The 24964-nt window shown below is 43.9% G+C and overlaps 1 protein-coding gene across 2 annotated transcripts in view; it reads right to left on the bottom strand.

The window, feature by feature from the left end:
* Nucleotides 1–848: 848 nt before the first annotated feature.
* LOC106747040 overlaps nt 849–24964 on the bottom strand; it is a 71285-nt gene continuing 47169 nt past the window's right edge. For both annotated transcript variants that reach the window (XM_014624280.1, XM_014624281.1), the window contains 3 exons: nt 6742–7002; nt 5488–5700; nt 849–2857 (listed from right to left, as the gene is read on the bottom strand). In XM_014624280.1, the coding sequence (XP_014479766.1) occupies nt 2519–2857; nt 5488–5700; nt 6742–6996 (807 nt within the window). In that variant the 5' untranslated portion in view covers nt 6997–7002 and the 3' untranslated portion in view covers nt 849–2518. The remainder of the gene's footprint in view (nt 2858–5487; nt 5701–6741; nt 7003–24964) is intronic.

Raw genomic sequence — 24964 nt, 5'->3', positions numbered from 1 at the left:
CCTAATGCCCGGCCGCGTGCCCCCCCCCCCTCCCTTCCCCTTCGCGTTACATCGCGCGATTCGAATTGCAAAGCGCGACAGGACGGTCGCCGCGTCGAATCCTTATCCGGAACGTGCGGCAAAAGGTGGAAGCACGTGGAACCGCCGCACGTGCGAAACGAGAAGAGCGAACAGCAGTCGTTACCCCGCGAATCCAAGTGTGGTAATTTTTACGCGCTCATCAATGCAAAATCGCAAGGGCGAAACAGTCGCCCGTTGCTCACCTCCACTCGCGTTATTTCGCCGCACGTTATTTCACGTGCACAGCTCAACGCATTTTACAGGCTTACACTTCAAGTTGCATTTAAAATGCGCAGTTCACGCGCAAGGATCTCACATTTCCTCATCCTCCTCTGTCATTTTTTTCTAACAAGAAACATGTGTCATTAATTGGCCGTGAAAACGTGTTGAATTTCACGAATGCGGCCACATCTCTTTCAAATGTATACTTTTGTAATAAATCGATCGCGTCGCAAATCTACTGTGTTACTGTAAATTTTCAATACAACAGCTTTATAACGTGATAACGTGTAACGTCGATTTACATTACTGGAATAACCACAAGTCGCGCGCGCAAATATGTAACTTCACATACGCATAAGCGTGAACTTACCGCACACTTGGATTCGCAGTGCACTCCGCCGCTGCGGAGGTAATTGGACCGCTGGCACATTTTACAAGCGTGCGTGAACGAACTGCGTCGTCGCTTGCCATCTCCTCGCGTTCCTTTCAATCCGTCATTCTCCGGATCTCGTCCTCGTTCGGACAAACTCCTTTCCCTTCCGCCCTCTTAGTGCAAGGATAAAAAGCCTAGTCGAATCCGTTCGCGCAACGACGATGACGAAATGATCTTCGGAGAGCGTCTCCGCGATAATGCCGTCCGCGACAGAACGCCTCGGGACCCTAACGTATTTCCAGGCGAGAGCTATTATCGCGAATTATTCTCGGCGTAACGTTTCGCAGAACCTTCTCTTCGCGGCTGTAAGTCTCATGACACCGATGGCCGACGAGTCGAAGGACTCTCGAAGAGAGTAGAACGCCGCTACGTGACTCAGGGAGTCGCCTCGAGGTAACTTTCTGTTTCGCCCGGGGCCCGCGGTCAACATTTGCAGTCGCAGACGTCAGTCGGTCTCTCCTTTGAGAAAGAAAAAAGAAAGAGAGAGAGAGAGAGAGCACGCTCGAGCCGAAGGAATATTGATGAATGCTCCATCTTCCGCGGACAACCTCGTAGCGCGCGACGGCGACACTGATGGATCGGAGTTCCAGATATTCATAGAGAAGCGACATTGAGTTCGATATATCGATAGTCCGCCACTTGAATTCTCCGTGATACTCGGAGGAAGCGGGTGAGGAAGTGAGGAAAGGAAGATGGGTAAGAAGGGAAGGTTAGCTTGCGAGAGGCTAATTTGGAAAATTCATTTGAGTAGGAATACTCTCGCCATTATTTGTAGCTACTCGCTGCAACTCGTTGTAACATCAAGAAGGACTTCTTTTCAGTCACGATATGCCAAAATGATGACAAAAATAACACGATTTGTTGGCGCATCATGCGCACTTTCAACCGAGAAGTAGCTGACCTTCAGTTCTGAATTAAAATGGCGCTCGGTCGTGCGATTCAGACAGCGAACCGCGAGTTCCGAATTAAACCGATCCTGTCCGATGTCTATTCTCTATTAATATCTCGAGCTCTGACGGGCTCTTACATCGTTATTCATAATCGGAGCTTACATTTAAGGCTTTAAATTCGCCCGCAGGTGCGGCTCATTTAATTAGTCACGGAGCATCTGAAGATGATTTTAAAGCGGCTTTAAATATCAACAATATCCGACTACGAATATCAGCATTAGACTTTCTCGGGCGAGAACGTGTCTCCGCGAATGTTCCGCGCTCCCTCGTCTCTCCGTGGCCCTTCGACGGCCCTTTTCCCGTTCTCCTCGTCTCACAGGACGATCGTCACGCGGCTCGAGCGAGGACTCGGCCTCTCGCTTAATCCTTAAAACTCTTAGCAGCTAATTAGATGATTATATCGGAAGAGACACGAGAAGATGAAGATAAATTCGAGTAAAACTACCACGGAGCCATGGATGGCTCACTCGAGACACAAGTATATATCCGCCTTCCCTTCGTCGTCGTTAAAGCTTCGTCGATATATCTCCTCCCCCTGGATCCACCCCGTGATCTTCCTCCGCAACTACCGCGCCGGAGGAGGAGGAGGAGGAGCGAGAAGATGAAAGATGTCGATCATCGAATCCGCAATGCAGTCTTCCCCGCTTATTCGCCTCCCGTTACGCCCTCGATGTATCCCCGAGACCATCGCGCGGGCACGCGATCGTCATCCCCGGGATATCGCGTTCATGTGCGCGAGTCCTCAAGGACTTCTCGCCCTGTGCCCTCCCGCAGCCGATTACTTCCGGGGTAGACGGCGGGGGTCGGGCGTCGCGCTGCGTCCCTAGGAGAGCTTGGGGGCGTCGGGCTTGTCTCAGAAGTTCGCCTCCAACGAGCTCTCGAGCTCGCTCAAGGCCGGCACCAGCGTCTGCAGCGAGAAGTATCGCGACCGGTCAGCCGCGTCCACGCTGGTCACGTGCTGGAACTGACACGGCTGGCTGATGTTGCTCTTGGCCGGCAGCACGACCTTCTTCTGCACCGGCTTCTTCTTCTTCTTGCCCGGCACCGACAGGCTGATGTTCTCCGGACAGGACACCAGGCGCTCTATGTGCTGCCACAGATCGTTCGCCGCCTTCGAGTTGTCGAAGCTGAGCCCGGCCAGGCGGGTGTGATCCGACGAGAGACACATCGTGTGGAAGGCTGGCCCCGACACCTGCGACACATTCGTTTCGGGCGGGCTCTTATCGAGGTCGTTCGTCTCACCCGAGTCGAAATTTTCACGCCACTCTCTCGACGTTCTTAACACGTGGAGTTGCTCACCGGTGATCGGCATTATCTTTGACGGAACAGTATTACCGGCTGCGATTAGTTGGCCAGTGATAAATTACTCTCGCCCGGCAGTTTTATCACTCGCACTCGAGTAATAAAACTATTGTTTATCATCGGCCAATTTATCACAGCCGGCAATAGCTTTCTGTCGAAGAGGTGCCGTTTTGAAGTTTGAAATGTTAAGGTTCGAATTCATTTTTTTAAAACAGCGACTTCTTCTACTTTTCCTGAACGTTTCAACGTCATACTGGATTCGCCATTTTGAAGTTTCGAATTCTGACTTCAGATTCGAGGAGAGCATCGCAAGAAACATTCAAAGCCCAGATTCCACGGGAATTGATGAAATGGTTTAGAAAACAAAAGAGGGTGATGATCGACAAATATGTGTCATCCGTCTTGAAAAAGTTAAGTTGCATATAAAGTATAATGAAATGCATCTACTAAATTGTTTGTACAGTCATTAAAGAGGTAATAACACGAGATGAAAATTATATTTATTCAAATTACATTTACATAGTATATTTTTAATATTTCAATCATCAGTCAGGCTTTTGGACAATCGGTAAAAGTCAGCCCGGCGATCAACGTGTTAAGGACAGTTTGTGTCTACTTAGAGATGGTCTATTCTCTAAATTACTTAGAGTGAAATTCCGCTCGGAAAATGGAGTGATCGCCGAGTCCCATCGAGTCACTCGAATTTGAGTTTTCCGCTCGTATAAAATGAATTCTCCGCTTTGAATCGGCGAGTGAATATTTTCGTTCAAAATTGAAAAGTGAATCCCACCGGTACAGGAACACATTCACCCCAATCGATTGAAACATTCGCTTATACAGCGTCAGCATCCACTCTAAGCTTGAATAAAACATTCACTCTGGCGATTTTGAGTGGCAGTATTTTCACTATCTCTTCGACAGAAAATACTATCGTTTTTCATTTAAAGCGCTACATTCGAGCAAATATTTCTTAATGAGCACCGGAATCATTATTTCACCTGGATGAAGTATTACTTGAATGTAGCGCACCGAAAGAAAAAAAAATGCTACCCTCAAGTAACACTTGTTTAACCCGAGTAAAATAATCACTCCAATATTCCTTAGCAGATATTTACTTGAATGTAACATTTTCTTTCACTGTCACAAATGGGTGAAACTAAAGGCACCGAATTAATTTACACGCGTAATATTTTGCTGCTCTTAGCTCCTGCTGTGTTGCAGAATTAAAAGTTTAACAAAGGGCCAAAATTTCGACTCGGGATATTTCTCTCGTCTTTCCTCTTTTTCACGTCTCGCTCGTCTAGCGACACGAGAAACCGAGGGTGCGCGGCGCAGAGGCGCATTCTGTCGATAGGAGCTGTCGCTTTAAAGGATTCGGGATACACGCGTATTCGGGAACGCTACGCTTACTGCACGCTTCACATCACCCGGCAGGCATCAGCAAGAAACTCAAAGCGGTGTTAAATGTCCGATGTTGTAATTTAAGCCGCTTTTCAACGTAGTACGCTGTGCATCAGCTAACGAGGTAAACGGAAAGGCTTGCGAGCGTTCATGAGAAACGCAAATTGTTTATAACTGTAGCGTGCCGTGAATACAACTCGTCTCCGATTTCGCACGTCGCATTTCGAGAGATCGGATATCAATTATTCGTTAATGTCGACGCGCCGGGCTTTCGCGTAAAGGTGCGCATGCACTTAGCGAACGAACAGCGAACGTTCGTTAATATAATTTGGAAATGTGTGCGCTTTAACGAATACGAATGGAACGTTACCGATGAAACATTTGTAGATCCACCAAGGATGTGAGTATGGATAATCATATTAAGTTTTTTTTTTTTCGTGAAAGAATGGTACACCACCGTTTTTTCCAAGTTACTGAGTGTTGTGTACCGTTTTTCTTTCGTTCAGATTCATCCTTCAATTTTCTTTTCAGTTACTATTGTCTCATCATTCTTCAATTTTCTCTTCAATTACTATTGTTCACCAATTTTTTTTTTCGTTCGCGATAAGCATTTCCTAGATTTTCGAAATTTTCATATTTTCCTTCTCAACTTCGGCGTCTCGTATTTCGAAAATAAGATACCTTAGGACCTTTTCTTCCTAAAATAAGCCAAGGAATATCCCCTTAAATTTTGTATTTGAAAGTCACCCTGTATGTAGTAATGGCATTCTGCATTAGTGATTACCCACGTCCCGTGTTCAGTGAGCTCTTCTGATTGGTACATACTTTTAGATCTACAGATAAATTCACAGTTGAAAAGAAACGAACGAATAACAAGCCCCAAAGCGAACGTCCGAATATTTTCAGTTACTATTGTTTCGTCATTCTTCAATTTTCTTTTCAGTTACTACTGTTTACCAATTCGCTTTCGATGTTTGTTCGCTGTTCGTTCGCTAGGTGTATACGCACCTTGACGAGTCGCGCATCGCCCGCGGAAAATGTTCGCGTGCCGAGAGAGCGAAGTAGTCGTTGAAAAATCCCGGGAGAAGTGACTCGTAATAATGATCGTACGATGCTTACCTTGTACGATGAAAGGTTGTCGATGGTCTCGCGCCAAAGGGTGAAGCAAGTGCCGCGTTCCGCCAGCAAGATCTGAATCCGCCTCTTGGATCTCGATCGCGTCTCTCCGAGATCAAGCACCACCACGGGTATACCGGTGAAGCGGAGCTCCCACCTTTCCGTCTGCGAGGCGCTACCTAGATACAGGTTCGCCAGTGACTCGCAGACGAATACCTGAGGGGAACGCGAAACATGAGTTATTATCCCTTGAACGCCCTTCGACATCCGACGTGGATCGCGATTGCGGCGCGTTCACCCTCGACTTCTCGTCAATGCACTCAGAGAAATGGCTTAGTAATAGCAGCTGAATCTCATTAGTTAGTTTCGAACTTTACTGTCATTGCTGGCTAGATGTGAAGTGCATTTGCTGCGAGGTACTAACTTTATTAGCTGAAATTATTAGTATGAATTATTAAGGTTGGTTATTGCTGCTCTCTCTCTCTCTCTCTCTCTCTTTCTCTTTGGTATTATACTATATAGAGACAATATGAAACACGTTGATATCAATCGACGAAGTGATCTGCATGTAATTGACAAGGAAACCTTGCAAACTTGAAAATTCAGATGTAAATTAAAACGTATAAGCTAAATGAAATATCGAAAAGTTTTATAGAAAAAATATCTCTATTTAACTACATCGTTTTATTAAATAAATAATTTTTTTCGAAAAAAAAAACGAATGGCATAGTTAAATAGAGATATTTTTTCTATAAAGCTTTTGTATAAAAAATTTGTTTGATATTTCACTTAGTTTACATATGAGATATATTAAAAAAAAAAAACGAAAGCCTCTGTAACTTTGAAAGGTGATTTTCACTTCAAGTAATTGGAGTATTACTCAATATGTTACGAAAACGATTAAAAATTTCAAAGTGACATCTTCAGCTATCAGCGTAAGCTGATATTTTATCTGATACTTTATCTGATACAGAAATCCTGCAGCTTGTATATACCGAATGCGTCAATGCTCCAATCAGGAAAACTTCAAAGAACATTTTTATATGTTTCTAATGAAATTTAGAAGTCTAAAAGGATACAAAATATTTGCGAAAATTAAAGAAAAATGTTTATATATCTCGCTCAGATTTTAGCTGCCACAGCTAAATTTCAGCACTTGCGGCTGATTCTTTTCCTGAGTATGCGCATAATTTGTTGTCGTCTCCCAATCAAAGCGTTTATCGTGCGAACGACTCTCGTTGCTCGTCAAGTTCTCACCTGCGACTTTAATCCGCGGAAGAATGTCTCGAGTTGCTCTCGTTCCATCTGACTGACCGGGTCGAGGCGGGACTCGTCGCTGTTTTCGGAACTGTCGCTACCCTCGTAGCTCGAAGTGGCGGAAGTGTCTGCCTCACCCGTCGAGGACAATCGTCTTCGCGTGGTGCCGCTGTATTCGCTGTAATAGGATGAGCTGTGCAGCGACAGATTCGACTGCAATGCGGGACAAGATGACGCATAAACTGGCCCGTTCATTGTTGCCTGGGAAAGAAAAAGGGAAGCGTCAAAAATCGAAGGCCGATGCTTTCGCGAAAGTTCGTCACGCTCATTGACGCTTATCGTTCCACTCGACATTGTTTTTTGCGAGATCGTTGATAACGAATAACACGTCGTTGCGTAGGAAAATATTTAGCTTACAAATATCCCATAAATATAGAATATCAAAATAATAATAATGATAACCCGATAATCATTTTATTTAACTTTCATCGAATCGCGCGCCTATTGTACCAACAATACAGAAAACATACGGGATTACGCTTATTCATCTTTGTTGCCGGAATATATTCAATGAATATATGAAAGGATCATTATATCACGGAGGAAGAGAGAGAAAGGGGGGGGGGAGGGGGAGGAGAGAGATCACCGCCCTCCTGCGAGCGCGCGCAAATGCTCATCGATTTCTGGTACACCCTGGATTGTGCGAGCGCACCGTAGTGCCATTCTATAAATACCCGCGACCCCTTTTATTAAGCGCAGCTCCGATTACCCCAGGAATTTCGATCGTCATTACAAAATATAGTTGTCGAGCGAAAGCGTAAGCCGTAATCGCATCGTAACTCAACCTACTTACGCACTGCGTAATCACGCTAAGCCGACGTACGTGTGACCGAAATATTACAACTGACGATTCATCATGATGCGACATCTAAAAAAGCCGGAGGACAATATTTTGTCCACATTCATTATTCGATGTTGCGCGATATGATATAAGAAATGCTGCCCCAAGGTTTCTTCTCTCTCATATATAATGTCTCGTAATATCAGTAATAATAATAACTTTATCGGCCGCTATAAATATAAGATAAAAATATAGGATAAATATAGGATATTTCCGATTTTAATATAACATTTGATGAACTTATTCATCCTTTCGCTGCGTACGACGGATATACCGATCCAAGAGTCTTACAAGTACTGATATGTATTTTTAATAACGTTCTTTAGGCAGCAAGTCTTGAATCTTCTTGAATAAGTCACTGCTTTCTTGTCACTTCTGGTCAGCCTTGTTATTGTGGCATCATGATTATACAAATAGATTCTACATTGATTCTTCAAATTTGCAGGATTAACGTATAATGTAAAAAAAAACAGAATCAAGATTTCGATTGGAACGATGTCACGTATTGCTTAAACCAGCCACGTAAACCAAACACACGAACATTTCGCGACATACCGGTGACCAAAGCTTCGTTAAATTTCACGCCAGAAGTAAACACGGGATAAAAAGCGAACGATAGAGAAAGGCATGCGAAAGAGAGAGAGAGAGAGAGAAATATATATATATATAAATAGAGCGAGAGGGAGAGAGTGTTTCGCAGCGCGTCGCGCGCAGGGGTGGAGGACCCTTTCCTCGCGTTTCTCCGACGTATGACCCCAGAGGTGAGAAAAACTGGGTCGTCGACTTCGATATCGCGATGACGCAAGGGAAAGATACCGGCAGCAGCGCCGTAAAGAGCTAATCGGTCTCCCAACGGTACGTGGCAGCGATCTACTTAAGGTAGCTGATTCGTAAATTAATTTCTTTAAGAATCTTCAAATTTTGACAGCATATGAATCGAAACACGGTCTACGCATATGTGGAATTAGAAAATTGACCATACCGAAACTGAGATAATTACAGTCAAAATTAGCACTATTTATACATATGACAGACGCGAAAACGGATTTCGATATCATGTTTTTAATTCTGGCCGCCAAACTACTCTCTTACGATTTTAATGAAAATTGCGAAGATAATAAAAGAGACTTGTAGAAAAATATTGTACGAATATTACTAGATCGCTGACCATCTAATTTTTCAGAGATCGATATGTATAGTACACCATTTCTGGCAACGATTGAGGAGGAAAAGTGCCATCGAATAAACCGATTAAATGATACATCCTAATTATTTTTACTGTCCGTTAAGTGATGAGTGCCTTCATCCGGTGAAGTATCCGATGAAATTATCGGCGCGGTTACCGATGAAATCTAATCGGGAAACTAGTCGCCCTTTATAATTCTGTCCGTTGTAATTTTCATGGGGTGAAAGCACGATATGATCGGATACGACGAAATGACGAAATATTCGAGCATTGTACTTGATTGGATATATCCGTTTGTTACTTTTAATTGGATTACCCGACTGGACAGGACCGGATATTTTTCTCCGTGTGTATATCACATTTACAAACATTTACCACGTCGAGTTTGTTCGTGTTACATTAATCATTACTTTTCTGATATTATCACGAACCTACGATCGACTACCTGAATGGCCGCGAGAAAAGCTCGGCCTTAATTCGACCGACGCGTTTCAAGCCGTTCGGATGACTAATCGCGTTACCCATGGCGTTTATCAGTCGTGGCTCTCGACTCTAGGAAGGAATTTCACTACGAACGCCGACGTTGACGGCGATCTCTCGTGTCGTACGTGACCTCTTCCCCCCGTTCATTGATGACGGTGACGACGGTGTCGACGACGACGGGGGGGGATACGTCCGATGCGCGATCGTGTCAACGATCCGCCGGCACTTAATGGCGCGTTACTCACGATCGCTGCTGACGCATCGCCGCTCTGATCCGACCTTATTAACCCTTAAACGGACGGACGGTAGCGGAAATCGATTTTCCCGGCGCAATATGAGCGCGTTCTTCCCTTACGGTGCCTCGTCGGTCACCGTCGATCCGGCGAGGCCGGTTTTGTTTCGTACATACATTCGTACACGTTATATTTCCTCGGTACACGCGTGTCAGCCGCGTTTGCACGCGTATTGCCCATTCGCCGATAGATCTGACAGACGATGTAAATTTTGTCAGCCCGACCAGGCCGGATAAACCAGAAATGTTTCGTATTGCGTGTTTAGATCGTTGTCAAAAACGCGCGACGATCAAAGTGCCTTTAGTTGGAAATAACTGCGAGGCAGACCGATCGACTCGCAACGTCGGTCCTTCGACGAAAAAAAAAACAAGATAAAGGAAAAGGAACAATCTACGCTTTACGTTGAATAGAAACCAAAATATTACAAATGCGCGCGCACATTTCGATGTCCCCCTTTGGAAGACACGTGAGATCCCGACGGGGGGGGGGAAGACCTTTTGAAGTCTGCTTTTGTAGGTCGAACATGTTAATGAACGGGCGAGTCTTTCGAGTTAATTAACACGGCGGCGTGTTTGGCGACAAACCGGTATATTCATCACGCTAATTGTAACCGCCGGTATAATGTATAATTCAGTAGGATTTGTCTCTAAGCCGCCGACGGCGCGGCAGGTATGCGAACGAGGAACTTCCGAAAAAGTCGCGGTCAAGATCATTTAGCCGGGGCAACGACCACGCGTTATAATAGATAACAGACCGACAGAGAAGGAATTAAATATTATGAGAAAATCAAGTATGTAATGTATGTTACTGGCACGATACATAGGATGTTTGATTAATGAACAGTGGCACAACGGCGCTCTCAAGCGTGTCTTCTTACCGGCACAAAGTCACGTGGCTTTGTAAACAATAACACGCATATGGTTACAGGATGATTGCAACACTTTTTTTTTCCATGAGCATTGGGAACGCATCTCGCGTCCAATAAGAGATAATTCGTTTTAGGAATTCTCAGGAAATACATTTTCCTATTGGACACGAGCAAGTGTCCAATATTTAACATATATGTATCGTACTTGTATTCTTGAAGAGGGGTGACATTTTTATATGACAACAATGTAAAAATAACTTTCGCACCGTATAAAACGTGATTTAGACATTCGTATATGTTATATATCGGCTATTATTGGATTGACTGGCTAGTCTCTATTTTCCTACAAATGAAATGAAAACACATGTCTCATTCATAAACTCTTAGAGGACTGGCATACGTGCCATCTCAAAGTAAAAAATTAGCTTTAACAGAGATGATTTGGAAGACTCCTTTCTCTGCACTACGAAAATTTCAAGTATTGAATTCTCTTTTGATGGTTGTTTGCTATACGAATGGAAACTAGAGTTAGGGTCCGATTTTCATTGTTTATATCTGCGACGAACGTCACGAAATTGACTAGAATTAACGGTTCGGATTCAGGATACAATTTTGCGTTGTTCGGCGTTATTCTCATGGACGTCAAAGTAGTGTCAAAATTTCGACTCAGGAATCTTGGACTTAAAAGGAATCTATAGATCAATGAAGCGCGGTAGCGCGCGTTTATAGCGTCTGGTTATGTAAATCTTGCGCGGCTTCCTCTCGGATTCTTCTCAGCGGCGAGAAAAAAAGAAAGAGAGAGAGAGAGAGAGAGAATAATGCGTGGAGAAACCCAAAATCGGACACACCGGACGACTCTCCCTTTCACAATCGACCCGCATCTATCGTCTACGGGTCTCGGCTGTCATGCGCGTTGCGATATCACGGTGGCGTAACGTTACAATTTGAAACGCGAGCCTGTCCCCGCGCGAAATGCACACCGGAAGCGCATTGTCCACGTTGCGGCGAGGGATGCGTCATTGTTCAGCGAACGCGCGATAAGGGCCCGCTCTGTTTTCGCTCCTAGATAAACCGCGGATAATTACGGATCGCACGCCGCCTCGTATTCTCACGCACACGCTCTCCGCGGAAAATCATTATCAGGCGGATTAATTGGCGCACTAGACTCTGAGCGGCTGTGAGACTTCCTCTGTTCTCGAGTAAGAGTCTCCAGGGTTCAATGATTTTCCTGCGCCGCTTAACGGCTAGCCTCTCCCCTCTGTTTTGCGTTACCTCGCCCGAAATTTTCATGCTACTCGGACGCTCTTAACGCTTAGACCAGTCCAGTTAGTTTCGTAGAGCGTGGAACCCACGAGACCCCCGAAGTTGCAACGAGCGCAACAGTATATATATGTATAATAGTATATATGTACAATAGAATACAAAATATACCATGTGTCCGATGAAAGGATGATGTGTGCGCGTGATATTTACTTCAAATGTTCTATATGCATTCCATATCTCATATGATATCTGATACAGAGGAAGAGCGTGTAATATTGAATACTCTAAGCTTTCTTTCAGATAACTCGAAAAGTAACCCTTTGCACTCGAGGGCTCCGGAGCGGAGCCATTTAAAATTTGTCTTCAAACTCGAGGGCTCCGCTACGGAGACAATGCAACTAACTTTCAGTTCATAACATAAGGATAAAGACAAATCGTAAAAACTATTGTGTATAGGATACTCCGCTCTTGCTATTTGCATTTGAGTTTGAAGAGTTTGAAGACAAATTTTAAATGGCTCCGTTCCGGAGCCCCCGAGTGCAAAGGGCTAATAAAGATCAAATTGAACTCAGTTTCCACTGTAGCGATACACATCAAATCCAGAATTGCGCGCACTGACTGTACGAGACCTCGCATTATATCGCAGCTTTGTACGTTAACTTTGTAAATTAGCCCGGCAGCTAATAATTTGATTTTACCGTTCGTTAAGTTGTGGCATTTAATAAGCTAGATATCGTGGTATTCCATATTACCGTCCTTTCTCTAAATATTCTTGAATAATTGATGCAATAACTAATATAATAACAATCACAATTACGCATGGATTGCTTTCCAAAATATCACGAAAAATACGTGTAAGAGTTTGATCATTTTATGATAAATATATAATGTTAATTCTTTTTTATATTAGTATGTATTGTATACAAATGATCTTTGATATTTGATCAAATGATATTTGATTGCTTCCTCATTAGATGTTTATATAAATAGTTCATAAAATTATATTCCTATTTCAGTTATTAAAATCGGGGCAGTTTAAGGATAGTTTGCGCCTATTTATATAGATGACCTGTAGATTAGTAAAATTCTATTTTGACGATATTATACTTGTTCACTTCTCTCTGAAACTTTTAATTTCACAGATTTAATTTTAATACCACACAGAAAAAAATTAGTATCAATTCAAGACTTATATTCTCGTATATAAGCAAGAATATATAATGATATACGAAGGCAAAACTTGTTCTTAGATGTTGAAAAACTCTATACAGTTCCATTAGAAATATCATATTTGTGACATATTTTTGCTATATTCCAGAATAATTTTCACGAATTGAATGGGAAAAAAATATTTGGTAGGAAGAACGATATCTTTAAACCAAGAATTGTATCAGTTTGAAGATCGCGTTCTTCCTATATTTAATACTTTCTCAATTCATAATTTCTCCACCAAACGCACGTAAAATTGCATCTTTTTATTTACCCACTGGCCATTTTGATTACTTGTTGCCACGATTTCTCCGTTTTGTGATTTTTCTCGCTGACACTAACGAATTTCTCGCTCGGCCCGAAGTGCTACGAGCAGGTCCGCGCTTTCTGTCCGGAACGGGCGGTTACGTAGGAGTCCGCTCGATTGCAACACGAGGAGACGCTGGAAAGTGGAACGGCAATAGTGTTTCTTATCTCGTCGTTCCTTTAAGGGGCGATAAACAGCGATAGAATGCGCTTAAGGAAAATTCGAGGACGCGTCGCTCGACACGACGTCGGCTTAATTGCGGGCTGTAATTCGTGCTCGTCGCAACGGTCGAATAGTCGCGGACGGGCCGCTGAAAGTCGACGTAATACCGTCTCGTAATTGCGGTCGTTAGAGTCTCCGGAGGCCGAAGTCGCTCGCGAACGAAGATACTATTTCGGAACGAACGAGCTCCAGGTTATCGAGAGCGAAGCGCAGATATCGTAGTGTCCATACATGAATTTAAATTCTCGCGCGGAAATAATCCGGAAGATTCACCGCCAATGATATTCGTCCGATTTTTTTAGCTTCCGAGGATGCGCGGACCAATTTGTAGAAGGAATCGATTTTATTTCAGAAGATGTCAAGCGTGTCGATTTGCCTCTAATTATCTAATTGCGATAACAATTAACAGAAAACACTACATTTGTTAATAATATAAATGAATTCACGAGATTGTGAAATGTTATTTCCATTGCTAAAAATGCAATTCAGCACCATCGTTTCGTAACCGTTGCGCGTAATGAAATGCAATTTACGTTATATTGTCAAATACGTCTTTTCTACTCGCTTGATATTGTAATTTGTTAAAAAATTGCCGAGATATGTGAGCGATGTGTCAGATTGCCTCTGTAGTCTCCTATATACTTTCTTCGGATAAAATACGGAGCGTATAATTCAATTCCGTCGAAAAGAGAACCCGATTTCGAAGTGCGACATCCGGTGCGATCGTATCGCATTGAAATGTGATTCACGGCTAAAGTAAACGTCTAGGTGTCACTCGAAAGATAGGCCCGGCGATATGATATCGCGATATATTAACATCACGTCGACATCGTGCCGCATTCGGAAAACATTCGGTCCTCCGTGAATCTTGAGCAATCGCTTCGCCGGAGGGGGAGACGCACAGTTCGGAAATAGAGCAACAGCTCGTCGACGTTCGCGGGACAATCGACAGAAACGTCGCGTGGTCGAAGATGAAAGATTAATTACCGCCGGACTAATTAGTTTCGTGCCTGCAACGGGGCTCCGGCTAAACGTTCCGGCTGGAAATTTATAGCGTCTCCGGTGCGAGAGCGCGCGCACGCGCTCCGTGGAGCGTGAAACGTGCTCGCAATTAAAAGTAGGTAACCCGGAGGCCTTCGGCTTCTATTGTCGGCCTGTCCGGGTTAGAGCGGGTTGCTCTTCCGCGGGCCATTTGTTTCGATTAGCGATACAGTTAATTGCTTTCTTTCACGGGCCGCCGCGGAAATTCGGCGGAACTTTCGTTCGCGTTCGTGTTTCCCGCGGATATACCGTTGCTATGAATATTAATTAACCTCGACGTGGTGCGCTTTAATTGATTCTCATTCTATTTAAAAAAGAAAAGAGGATACAGCAGACACCTCGAGCACACGCGACGCGTGCTCGTTAATCGTAGATCTCGATTAACCGAGACTTGATTGTGCTTTAATTTGAGACGAGATCACGGCACGCTTGCGACTCGCGCGGATGCCCGAGTCGAAAGTTTGTTGCTGCTTTAACGTTCTTGAGAACAGTTTGCGCCTACTTAGATGAGCTCTAGATCAATAAAAACCTGCTTTGACGATAGGGGCAACCGAGATTAGAAATGACGTAGGTTAGTTGTCACAAAACTTACAATCTCTTAAGAAATGAAGGAGCATATTTTTCTCTAGCCTGCCGATATTATGTTGATTGGCGACATTATTAATTTTAATAAAATTAATTTTAATAAAATTAATTTTAATAAAATTTTAATAAAACTAATTTTAATAAAATTAATTTTAATAAAATTAATAATGTCGGCCTGCTACATTTGTTCACTTCTCCCTTGAACTTTTCATTCTACAGATTTAATTTTAATGCTACCTTGATGGTATAAATGCCCTTAATATATCGATTATTAAATCCACGTGAATATTCGGAATAACCTATTTTGACGTTAAAAACAGCGAGAATGAACATTTAAGACGCCATCAAGGTCAAAGGAATACATAATCTCGATTCGGAAGTCGTGCGAAAAATTTCCACTTCCTCCTCTCTTTGCCGAATTCATGTCTGATTTTCGCTGTACGATCAATAATATTTTAGCTATGCGATAAATAATATTTAAGCGCGATTCCGATCGACGTACAGATACAGATCTCCACCGATGATGCATTCTCTGCTCGATGTCGCGTTCTTTCTCTCTCTCTCTCTCCGGTTGTTCGAGCATTTTCGGAATGCCGCTTTAGGTGCGCCGCGACGTTCTTACGCCGACAATGCATCTCGCTTTCGCAAAAGCCACGACGATGAGATGTGCAGCCGCGCGTCTCTCTGCTCGTGACACTCTCTTCCCGGATATCTCTCGTGCTTGTTGCGTGATACTCTCCGCCTCGCGCGTCCGCTCGCCCCGGCTCTCTCTCTCTCTCTCTCTCTCTCGAAAGAGAGAGTCACAATGGCACGATAAATGCGAGTACAAACAACGGCGACAACGACGCGATCGACGCGACTTTGGCAGCCGCGTCTTCCGTCTATTTCTCGCTGCCTTCCGAGTCCCTTTCGCCCGTTTTCCGTCACATTCCGCCCGCTATCTTCCCCGCATTGTTCCTCCGCCTCGATGCTCCACCACATTCTCCGCATTATGCTCCGGTCCTCTTATGCACGGCGACATCCGTCCCGGTGCATGTGCACGCTGTGCCGTACGCGGATTCGCGCGGAAACGCGGCGGCTGGGCGGTGCAACGACCGGCGTGAATTCCGCGTGTGACGCACCGAGAAACTCCGCAATTTCCAGCGGTTAGCGTGCTTATAGATACGTGAAGGCACCCCACTGTGTTACGGGACAGCGAGGTGTAACAAAGACAAAAAAAAAGGGACGANGTTCGTAAATAGAAACACGGGAGGGGGGGGGGGGGGCGACGCACTTGTCGCCGCTGCAAGGTGCATTATTCAGATAACGTCGCGCTGTGACCGTCGAACCGTGGGGAGTTCGCTTTGCTCGGACGATTAGATACCGCGGATACTAAACGCCCGGCTGTGCATTCCGCCCACCGTCGGGCGGATTTTCTATTCTACCGTCCTGTCGCACGGTCACGAAGAATATCGACCGATCCACCTACATTATTATTCATTATCATTGCCAAAATAGGAGCGAATTATACATCGCTGAACAGAATCGAACGCGATTTTGCTGTATTAGCTCGTACCGTGTTCGAGAATCCAAGGCTTAGCGCGAGTCCGAAATTTCTCTCCCGGGGCCGCCGGGCTCGTCTTTCCCGGAGGCGCCGAAGAGACTCTCGAGATCTCGCGATTTAATATCGCTGAGATGTTTCCGCTCCGTGCACTTTGGCGCGCGCACGCGCTTCCCTCCCTTCGTCCCCGTCCACCTAGGCGGCTATTCTTCGCCGGGCTTTAATTTAAAAAGTATACGCCGCCCGCCGTTACACGGAGGATATTCGAGAGACGGTGCGCGCGCTCGAAAGTTCCGCTCCCGCGTTCTTTGATAGGTAGGTAGGCGGGTAGCGTCGCGAGATACCCGAGACATTTCGCGTTTTAATATTTTACGTGACGACCGCACGAATTACAGCCAGCATTGACCGAGCTCGACGTTCTCGCAAGCGACGCGATGCGCGCCGAGATTAATGCAACTCCGCGCGTTACCCTCTCGCACTCCCTCTCCCCCCTCCCCCCCCTGCGCTAATTACACGGCACTTAATACACATTATTAAACACACGCGCGTTACCTAATTTCAGTCTTTACCCGCGCACCTTCCGCCGGGCATTTCCCGCGACGGGACGCGCGGTGTCCGTTAATCCGCGCCGCGCGAATCTTTCCATTTAACTCGACAATGGCCGGATAATGCAATGTATAGATACGGTAATTGCAAACGTGAAAATGAGGAAGATCCAATTACCGGGCGGACCGCTCGCGGAACTCCATCGCGAATTAATGCAAATTACGTAGCCCCGTTCTCCATTGAATTTCGCGTATAATAATCGACGGGTAACCTATTGCCGTTTCATCGATCCCGCTGCATGACAGCTAATGACTGTTAATTTTAATTGGAAATTGCAGCGTGCCGTCGCGGGCAGGGCCACTGGGTCAACAGCGGCAAACCGAGCCTCTTCTTCGTCGAATGAGAGGGGATTAACGGGGGGAGCTCCGTCGTGGAAGTTTCGGCGGAATAATTGATAAATTGCTCTAATTACGCCGGGGAGCCAATGAGGAGACGCGTTCCCTCGTACCGCCGGGCCTCGGCCGTGACGTCTCCGAAACTCCCCGTGTACGTGTATACGTGTACGCGATAATTACCCCGCCAATTAGGCGTAGTCGTTGTCCGGCCGCGAAAAGAAGCGCGGGGCAGAGCCCGGCGCGAGTCCGTGCGCGCGCGGCACGACAGAAATGCCAGACGCGTGACTACTCGCGTAGTAGCGTAATTATTACGGGGACATGAATGGGCGGTAATGAGAAATGGCGTCATCTCCATCAGCGCGGCGCGGCACTCGCGGAGAAATCGCGAGGGGACCGACAGCTGCGGCGCGCTCACTTTCTCGCGCGCTCCTCTCCGTTTCGCGGCTACTCGATCATTCGTGAATCACGCCGGTGGCCGACGACGAGTTTCAGCGGGCCTGATGGTGTCATCCGCGCGCGAGCTGTTCGTACTACGTTCGATTGGACATCGGCGAGGACATCTAATGGCCTTCCTCGTCGATCTAAGTGAGATCGATGCGAACGAACAACCCGCTGGAGAAGTCATATCAACCACTCGACTGGCGGGAACACACCGAAGCCTGATGTTTCTGGTAGTTCAATCCCAGACAACAGAATGTCTAAAATCGAGATATAAGATGTCTCGAGAATGCCCCCCAGACTTATGTATCAAAGACGCCTCGCGATTTTGGACGTTCTGTTATTTCTAAAACTGGATGTTCAAAGGTATTGCGATGTCAATTGTTTGAACCCTTTTCAACGTAATTGATAACGTTTAATTATAAAATTTCGCTATATTTCATAATGCTTCTTAATCGCAGGCAAAGCTTGTTTTTAAACATTGCCAATTGCGCTGGAAAGAGCTCAAATAGTTAGGACCAAAACGTTCGTTTTATATATATATAAACAATTTTATTAGAGAGCCATATAATTGTTTTTTCATTTATTTTTTTTACTCTTATTAAGTTTGTTTCGCTCCAATATCAGCGTCTGACCCTTTCTTGTCTAACTTTCTCTTTTGATAGATATCCATATTTCGATCATTGACAGCTGATAACATATGAACGAAAGTAGTGAATAATCGATTAAATTTCTCGGGTTCTTTCCCGTTAGAACATCGAGAGGAGCAGCGGCATTAAGCAGGAGCATTCATTATCCGACGATATTCATCTCGCTGCATTACTCTTAGCCAGCCGAGGAGCGTCGTACTTGTGGTTGTTCGTGAATTGACCTCGCGTGACTCTGTGTTCAGGCGACCAGTTAACCAGCCGATAGATCTCTATTGTTGCGTCGCGGGATTAAATCGAAATTAGCGATATGCGCCGAAATCGCGATCGGATTGTTTTCGATGTAAATTACGATCGATTTCCGTCGCGTGATTTTCAGCGTTCGAATAGATATTCGCAGCCAATTATCGGATGGCGGGCATCACTTTCTCGTGGCCGGGGTCCTCGAATATTCGTGACTGCGCGCGCGCGCGCGCGCTATCGTCCGCGAAGGATTATTCGTGAATTAATCTTCCACCGTTAGTATCCGGCTCGGATATCGCCTGATCCAACGCGAGCGAGCCTGTAAATCTCGATATTCATGAATTATATGGCGGTCTCGCAACAGCCGCAGAACCGCCGACTTTTTTTTACGGGCGCGTTTAATGATCGATGACCGAGCGGCGTATAGAAACGAGCGTTTTACACGGTCGATCAGTTGACGAATGTTAAATGTTAAATATATTAAAATTAATGCCGCACGCGAGGAACAACACTATTTACACTATTTATATGGCTGCCAAGCATTTATATAAATTACCGCTCTGATTGCGCGAGGGATTTTATTATGTCAAAAGTAAGATTTTCAAAAAGCGCGTACTAAGAGAAAGTGCAGTTATTTTCATGCTCAATTATATCCTTTTTACGGTTTCAATTAAGGGCGATACAGCATCGATATTTAAAATATCCATACTTTCGGGCTTTACTATCGATAATTTATATCTACATGTTATCTTTCGATATTAGCATGTATCGATATGAATTAGGATTGAAATTGAATTAAAATTGACCAATTAGAACAAAGTTTACTAAACTTAAATTAGTTTATTTTATTCTGATTGGTCAAATTCCGGGAAGAAAATATCGAAGCCCTAATGAATTCTGCACACAGGATGAAAATGGGTGACCGTCCACTGAAATATTAGCTAATAAATATGCATTCTGGGAATTAGAAAACGTAGCCTTAAAATATTAAAGTATAATTGTGACCTCCTTCCCGAGTGAACGGGCTTCATTTTCACAGGTTAGAAATATCATCGCCGAAAATAGACACTGTATAAACAAGTGAACATTGAATATAGTAATATTTATTTAATCCAAGTAAAAATTTGCTAAAGAGTATTTGAGTAATAATATTTACTTGAATCTAACACTTTCCTTTCTGTGTAGCACTTGAAAAATCGTTCCCCTGACTATAATTCTTTCACCGTGATGATTATGGTGTTACAAATATGAAATATTTTTGTCTCAGCGCACCAACGCGGAAATGATATGTCGACGATCGGGTGAAACGGATCGCTGTGAATGAAGTGATTCGACGGGAAGAATCGCCGCGCCGACGGGATCCCGTATTTGTTATCGAGAACGATCACGTGGGTTATCTGTGCTATTTAAACGAAACGGGCTCGTGGGCGAATGCAGAGGCAGGCGATAATGTTCACGGCGAGGAATTTACTTTCTCGCAGTCGTTGACGCGTTTTCCTCGACTACGCGGTCGTTTCGCGCGCAATGATCGCGGCGTAGGATTATTCGCAAATGAATTTCTCGCGCTCGAATCCGGGTCAAGTGTTGGGGAAGTAATAAACTTGTTAATCATGGTTTTATCGACTCGTTAAACTCCTACATGTTCGGTTTCCTGAAGGGAGAGTCGTACCGGCCGTTATGCTCGGCCAGCCGGGCTTATCGAGGTTTAATCGAGACATATGCGCGGACAGTCATTGCACGGACTTCGTGATCATCGCAATGAACGGTAATTAATGACAAAACTTCAATTTCTTCGTACCACATAAATTCAGTCGTTATCGCAGATGAATATCTCGAGCATATGCGGGAAAAGAAGGTAAGATAACGAAGTGGATAAAATGATTTGCTAATTTTCCTAAGCTAGTGACAAATAAAGAATCGACGCTCAACTCATTAGAGGCTTTTGATAGTAATAATCTCTCGTAGTTTGACTTGTCGAACGATAACTGTAAATAATATAATAAAAAGTGTATTTCGGATACACCTCTATGTAATATGTACGAACACTTTCGACTTAAAATCAACCCTTTTCTTTCCACATACTTCTTGAATCTCTTTATCATTACTTTCAATTCTTCTTCACTTTGCATTACCAGTACGATGTTATTCACATATGTTAATGACTATTTTTCTTTCCCTATTACCACCCCTTCTGTTTGTTCCTTTTTTCATTTCCTCCTCCAAATCCATGATATATACATTAAAAATGATATATACGCTCATAAGGCATCCCTGTCTTATTTCACTCCTCGTCCAGAATCTTTTCGATCTTTCGTTTCCCATCCAGAAGATAATCATATTAATAATGATAATAAATATTAATAACTTTCGCCGTGAAACCTCAAAATATATCGCGTGTAACGTAAATTCTTCCAAGATTTCGATCGAGGTAACAGATTTCTCGCCGGAAGGAATTACGTGGATCCTTCGTTAGCTATTCATACTCATCTCGCAGATCGTAATTCGCGAACAGATCCTGATCCTTGATCTTTGGTTGCGTCGTTGATCACGTTTGTTTCTTGCGCGATTGATTTATGCAACGCTCGCAACTCGATCTCAGCAGCTCGCGACGCTATTTCCCGTCGTATGTTTCTTACGAGGATAATAAATTGCGCGACCGCTGCTCTCGCCGAGGATAATTAGGCCACGCGAAATAAATTCTGTCTCGCTTCTGACCTTCCTCGTACTTTCGACGTGAACCCAATCAGAAGCGCAACGTTGAATTGAATTTGATTCGACGTCGAAACGGTTGATTATAAATACATTCCTATCTTCCAATTCTACCGCAAATTATACCTTATCGAAAACGGATTTTAGTTTGCGGAGCAAACCCTCTCTTTCTTTGAGACGTGATTAGTTAATCGATTCGACATTGAAACGACGCCGAAATTGCAGCTGAAAACACGTCTGTATTTGTACGTCCTCGAACCAACCTCAATTTAACCATTGGGTTTTCAACGTCTATTCAACGTCGAATGACACGTTTCTGATTGGGAAGTACACGTGTTTGCGCACGTGCGCGCGCGCGCGTAGGGGAAACTCGCACGATGATATCCTTTACGTCCGTGGCTCTCAGTGTGATTTCAGCGAATTAACATATGCAAACTTCGTATCACATGCCCCGTCGTTACTCGGTCACGGGTCTATTATTCAACTCCCGCGTATCGTTCGTTATCGACGACGTCCGCGGATTTGCGTTCTGTTCTCAAATTATGCAACAATAAAGGGGAGAACGTAATCAACGAGCGGCGCGTTCGCGCGGCGATATAATCGCGCCGAAGGAGACTATTTACAGCCGTCAAATAAGCACGTAGCGAGAAAGCAAGCAATGCCGCTTCGTGTTTCCGCCGATTATCACGGCGATCATCGGGATCACTTGGTACCGGTCGGACATTTCCCAACTGGTACATACTCTTGCTATAATCGTGATTACGTGCGTCATATATAGCGCTCCGGGTAGACCTCCATTTCGAAATGAAATCGCGTCGTTGAGAAGTCACGCGCAACCTAAATCCTGAGGATCTCTTTCTTTTTCCGTCTTTCTTTCTCGTTGAAAAGTATCCCGCTTATCCGTTCTGATATCGAGCTGTCCTTCGGAAATACGTTTCACTCCGATAAGTGCATATCGCGTCAGTCCAATGAAAAACTCGTTTCGTTCCGTTAAATATCGATGTCAAACGAGCCGTAAAACGTGAACGGAGGGAATTCGGGCCACTCTCCTCGGAAATTCCTCCCGACTGAGTCGTTTGTGTACAAAAATGATGATACTAGACGATGGCTTCCGAGTCTTTCTCTCATACTTGCCGTAGCGCGGCTCGATACACGCAAAGAGCGCGGGGGGGAGGGGGGGGAGGGGGGAATAAATAATGGCGTGCGCAGAGAGGTTAAGTGAAATAAATTCCACCGTCGTGTTACAAAGGCGGCGCGGAGGATATCAGACGTATGAAAAGCATATTCTTGGCTGCGTAATTCTCCTCCTACATTACGCCGTCCAACGAAACAATGCAACCACCCGTGTTCCAGCTTTTCATTATCGCGTTTACCGCATATCGCACGATGCGACGAAAAACGTAAACGCGCGCAGTAGCGGCGCGGGGGGAGTGATGAATAAAAGCGCGTATAAAAAGTGGAATTTTTACATATATCTCCGGAATAACGAGGTATTCCCTATTCAATATCGGAAATTCGATTTGCATGCAGACGCGCGCGTATCATCCCGGAACGTGATGTTCGAGTACAGTCGGTGTCATGTATGCCGTAGAGAAAAAGTACTATGATGTACCATTTCGTTTTTGGGCTCTGAAACACTGTTGGAAGTGTAAAATGAAAATTTATGCGCAACAACGCAAGCCAGCAACACCTACCAAAATATATGAGAATCTTAACAGTCCGAAAATTATTACATATTTTCCTGCAAATAACTATTTCTCAAGATGTTCGGACATGGATGCTTTTAAAACTAGTTCGCAACACCGACATACTCACGATACTTATAGAAACTTATAGAAAAAAAAAATAAAATGAAAATACTAAAATTATATTATCTTGTACATTTAACATATAACGTTTTATCTTTAGCCTTACATATTTTAAAATATTTTTTTAATTTTACGATGCACATTGCTCCTTTATTATGTGAAAAGACTCCTATCTCCTTTTTCCCGATCATATTAAACAAACAAATAAGAAAAACACGGAAAATCAGTTACCGGTAGATTTAATTGTATTCTGTGAAATGATATTCTGCGCAAAGCAAAGTTTAGGTATGCCGATTGAAAGACCAGTAAACTCAGGTATGTCGGTTCACAAAACCACTTAGCCTTGACTTTTCTTGTACAGCGACAGAGGATAGAGATTTACACAAGGTCTAAAGTAATTTATAAACTTCAAAACTTACATTATAAAATAGTAATATCAAATAAATTACTTGCTGATGATTTGTTACTATAATTTTCACAAGAAGATAGCTGAACAAAAACTTCAGCGAAAAATCGAACGACACTAATAACACAACCGCTTACAAAGACATACTGCCACTTCAGCTCTAACTACTGTACATATTAGACGAAATTCGTGTTCTGTCCGACAGAGTTCAGTACTTTACAGCCGAGAAACTCGGGTGTGTCGGTTTATCATACTTATGTCAGTTCTGACGTTTTTTCTCTACCATTCCCTAGATTGAAATTTGTTACTATTACCGAATTTTCACAAAAATTACAAGATTAAGTATAGGCTTTTAGATTGTCAAATGGAATTTAAATTGAAAAGGTCTATTGAAGCCAAACGCTAGTTATAATACTTGATCTATACTCTTTTAGACGTCTGATGTCTCGATTATATTGCCTGGATTCACTGAAAGAAGGATTTGGCAATAAGTAATGAAATTTGGTGAATATTCGCCGATCAAATATTGGATTATTGCAACCAAATAATTTAGTTCCGTACTGTATATAAAATACTGTAGTTCCATATATTGTATATTTAATATACAGAATTAAATGCTGCAATAATCAGATGTTTGGTCGGCAAACATTCACCAAAAATTCTAGTCCTTATTACCAAATCCTTTTTTCAGTGTATGGATTCCCTGGTTTGTTTCAATAGGAGAGCACGTAAGAATAATTTCGATAACATCTTGTCACACGCGTACAGCATAATTAAATCGCATAATTTTATGTGTATACGTGAAAGACTAAAGATTGAAATCCAATATAATTAGAGCCATTATAATCCTACTATTATAATTGGAATTACTTCTAGAATTTTCAATCTTATACATTATATGTAAGGTTGAAAATCATGTCTCTTCTTCCAGGGAATGATACAGCGAACATGACACCGACTGTAGGCGTACGCGGACTATGCAAATTTTCCTCGTCGATTATTACCCATTCAGGACTCCTTCCCGCATCAATTCGCTGGCATCGGTAAACAGCCGCCGACGCTCGTTCGACGCGCTCACCCGCCTCTCGCAAATAGTCGAGCGTATCGATAAACCCCGGGCAACACTTTTGCAC

The sequence above is a fragment of the Dinoponera quadriceps genome, unplaced genomic scaffold (genome assembly GCF_001313825.1).
Source record: "Dinoponera quadriceps isolate SergipeBrazil2010 unplaced genomic scaffold, ASM131382v1 scaffold2099, whole genome shotgun sequence".
Classification (NCBI taxonomy): domain Eukaryota; kingdom Metazoa; phylum Arthropoda; class Insecta; order Hymenoptera; family Formicidae; genus Dinoponera; species Dinoponera quadriceps.
Note: the sequence above shows the minus strand (reverse complement) of the source record. Positions and strands in the feature narration are given on the sequence as shown.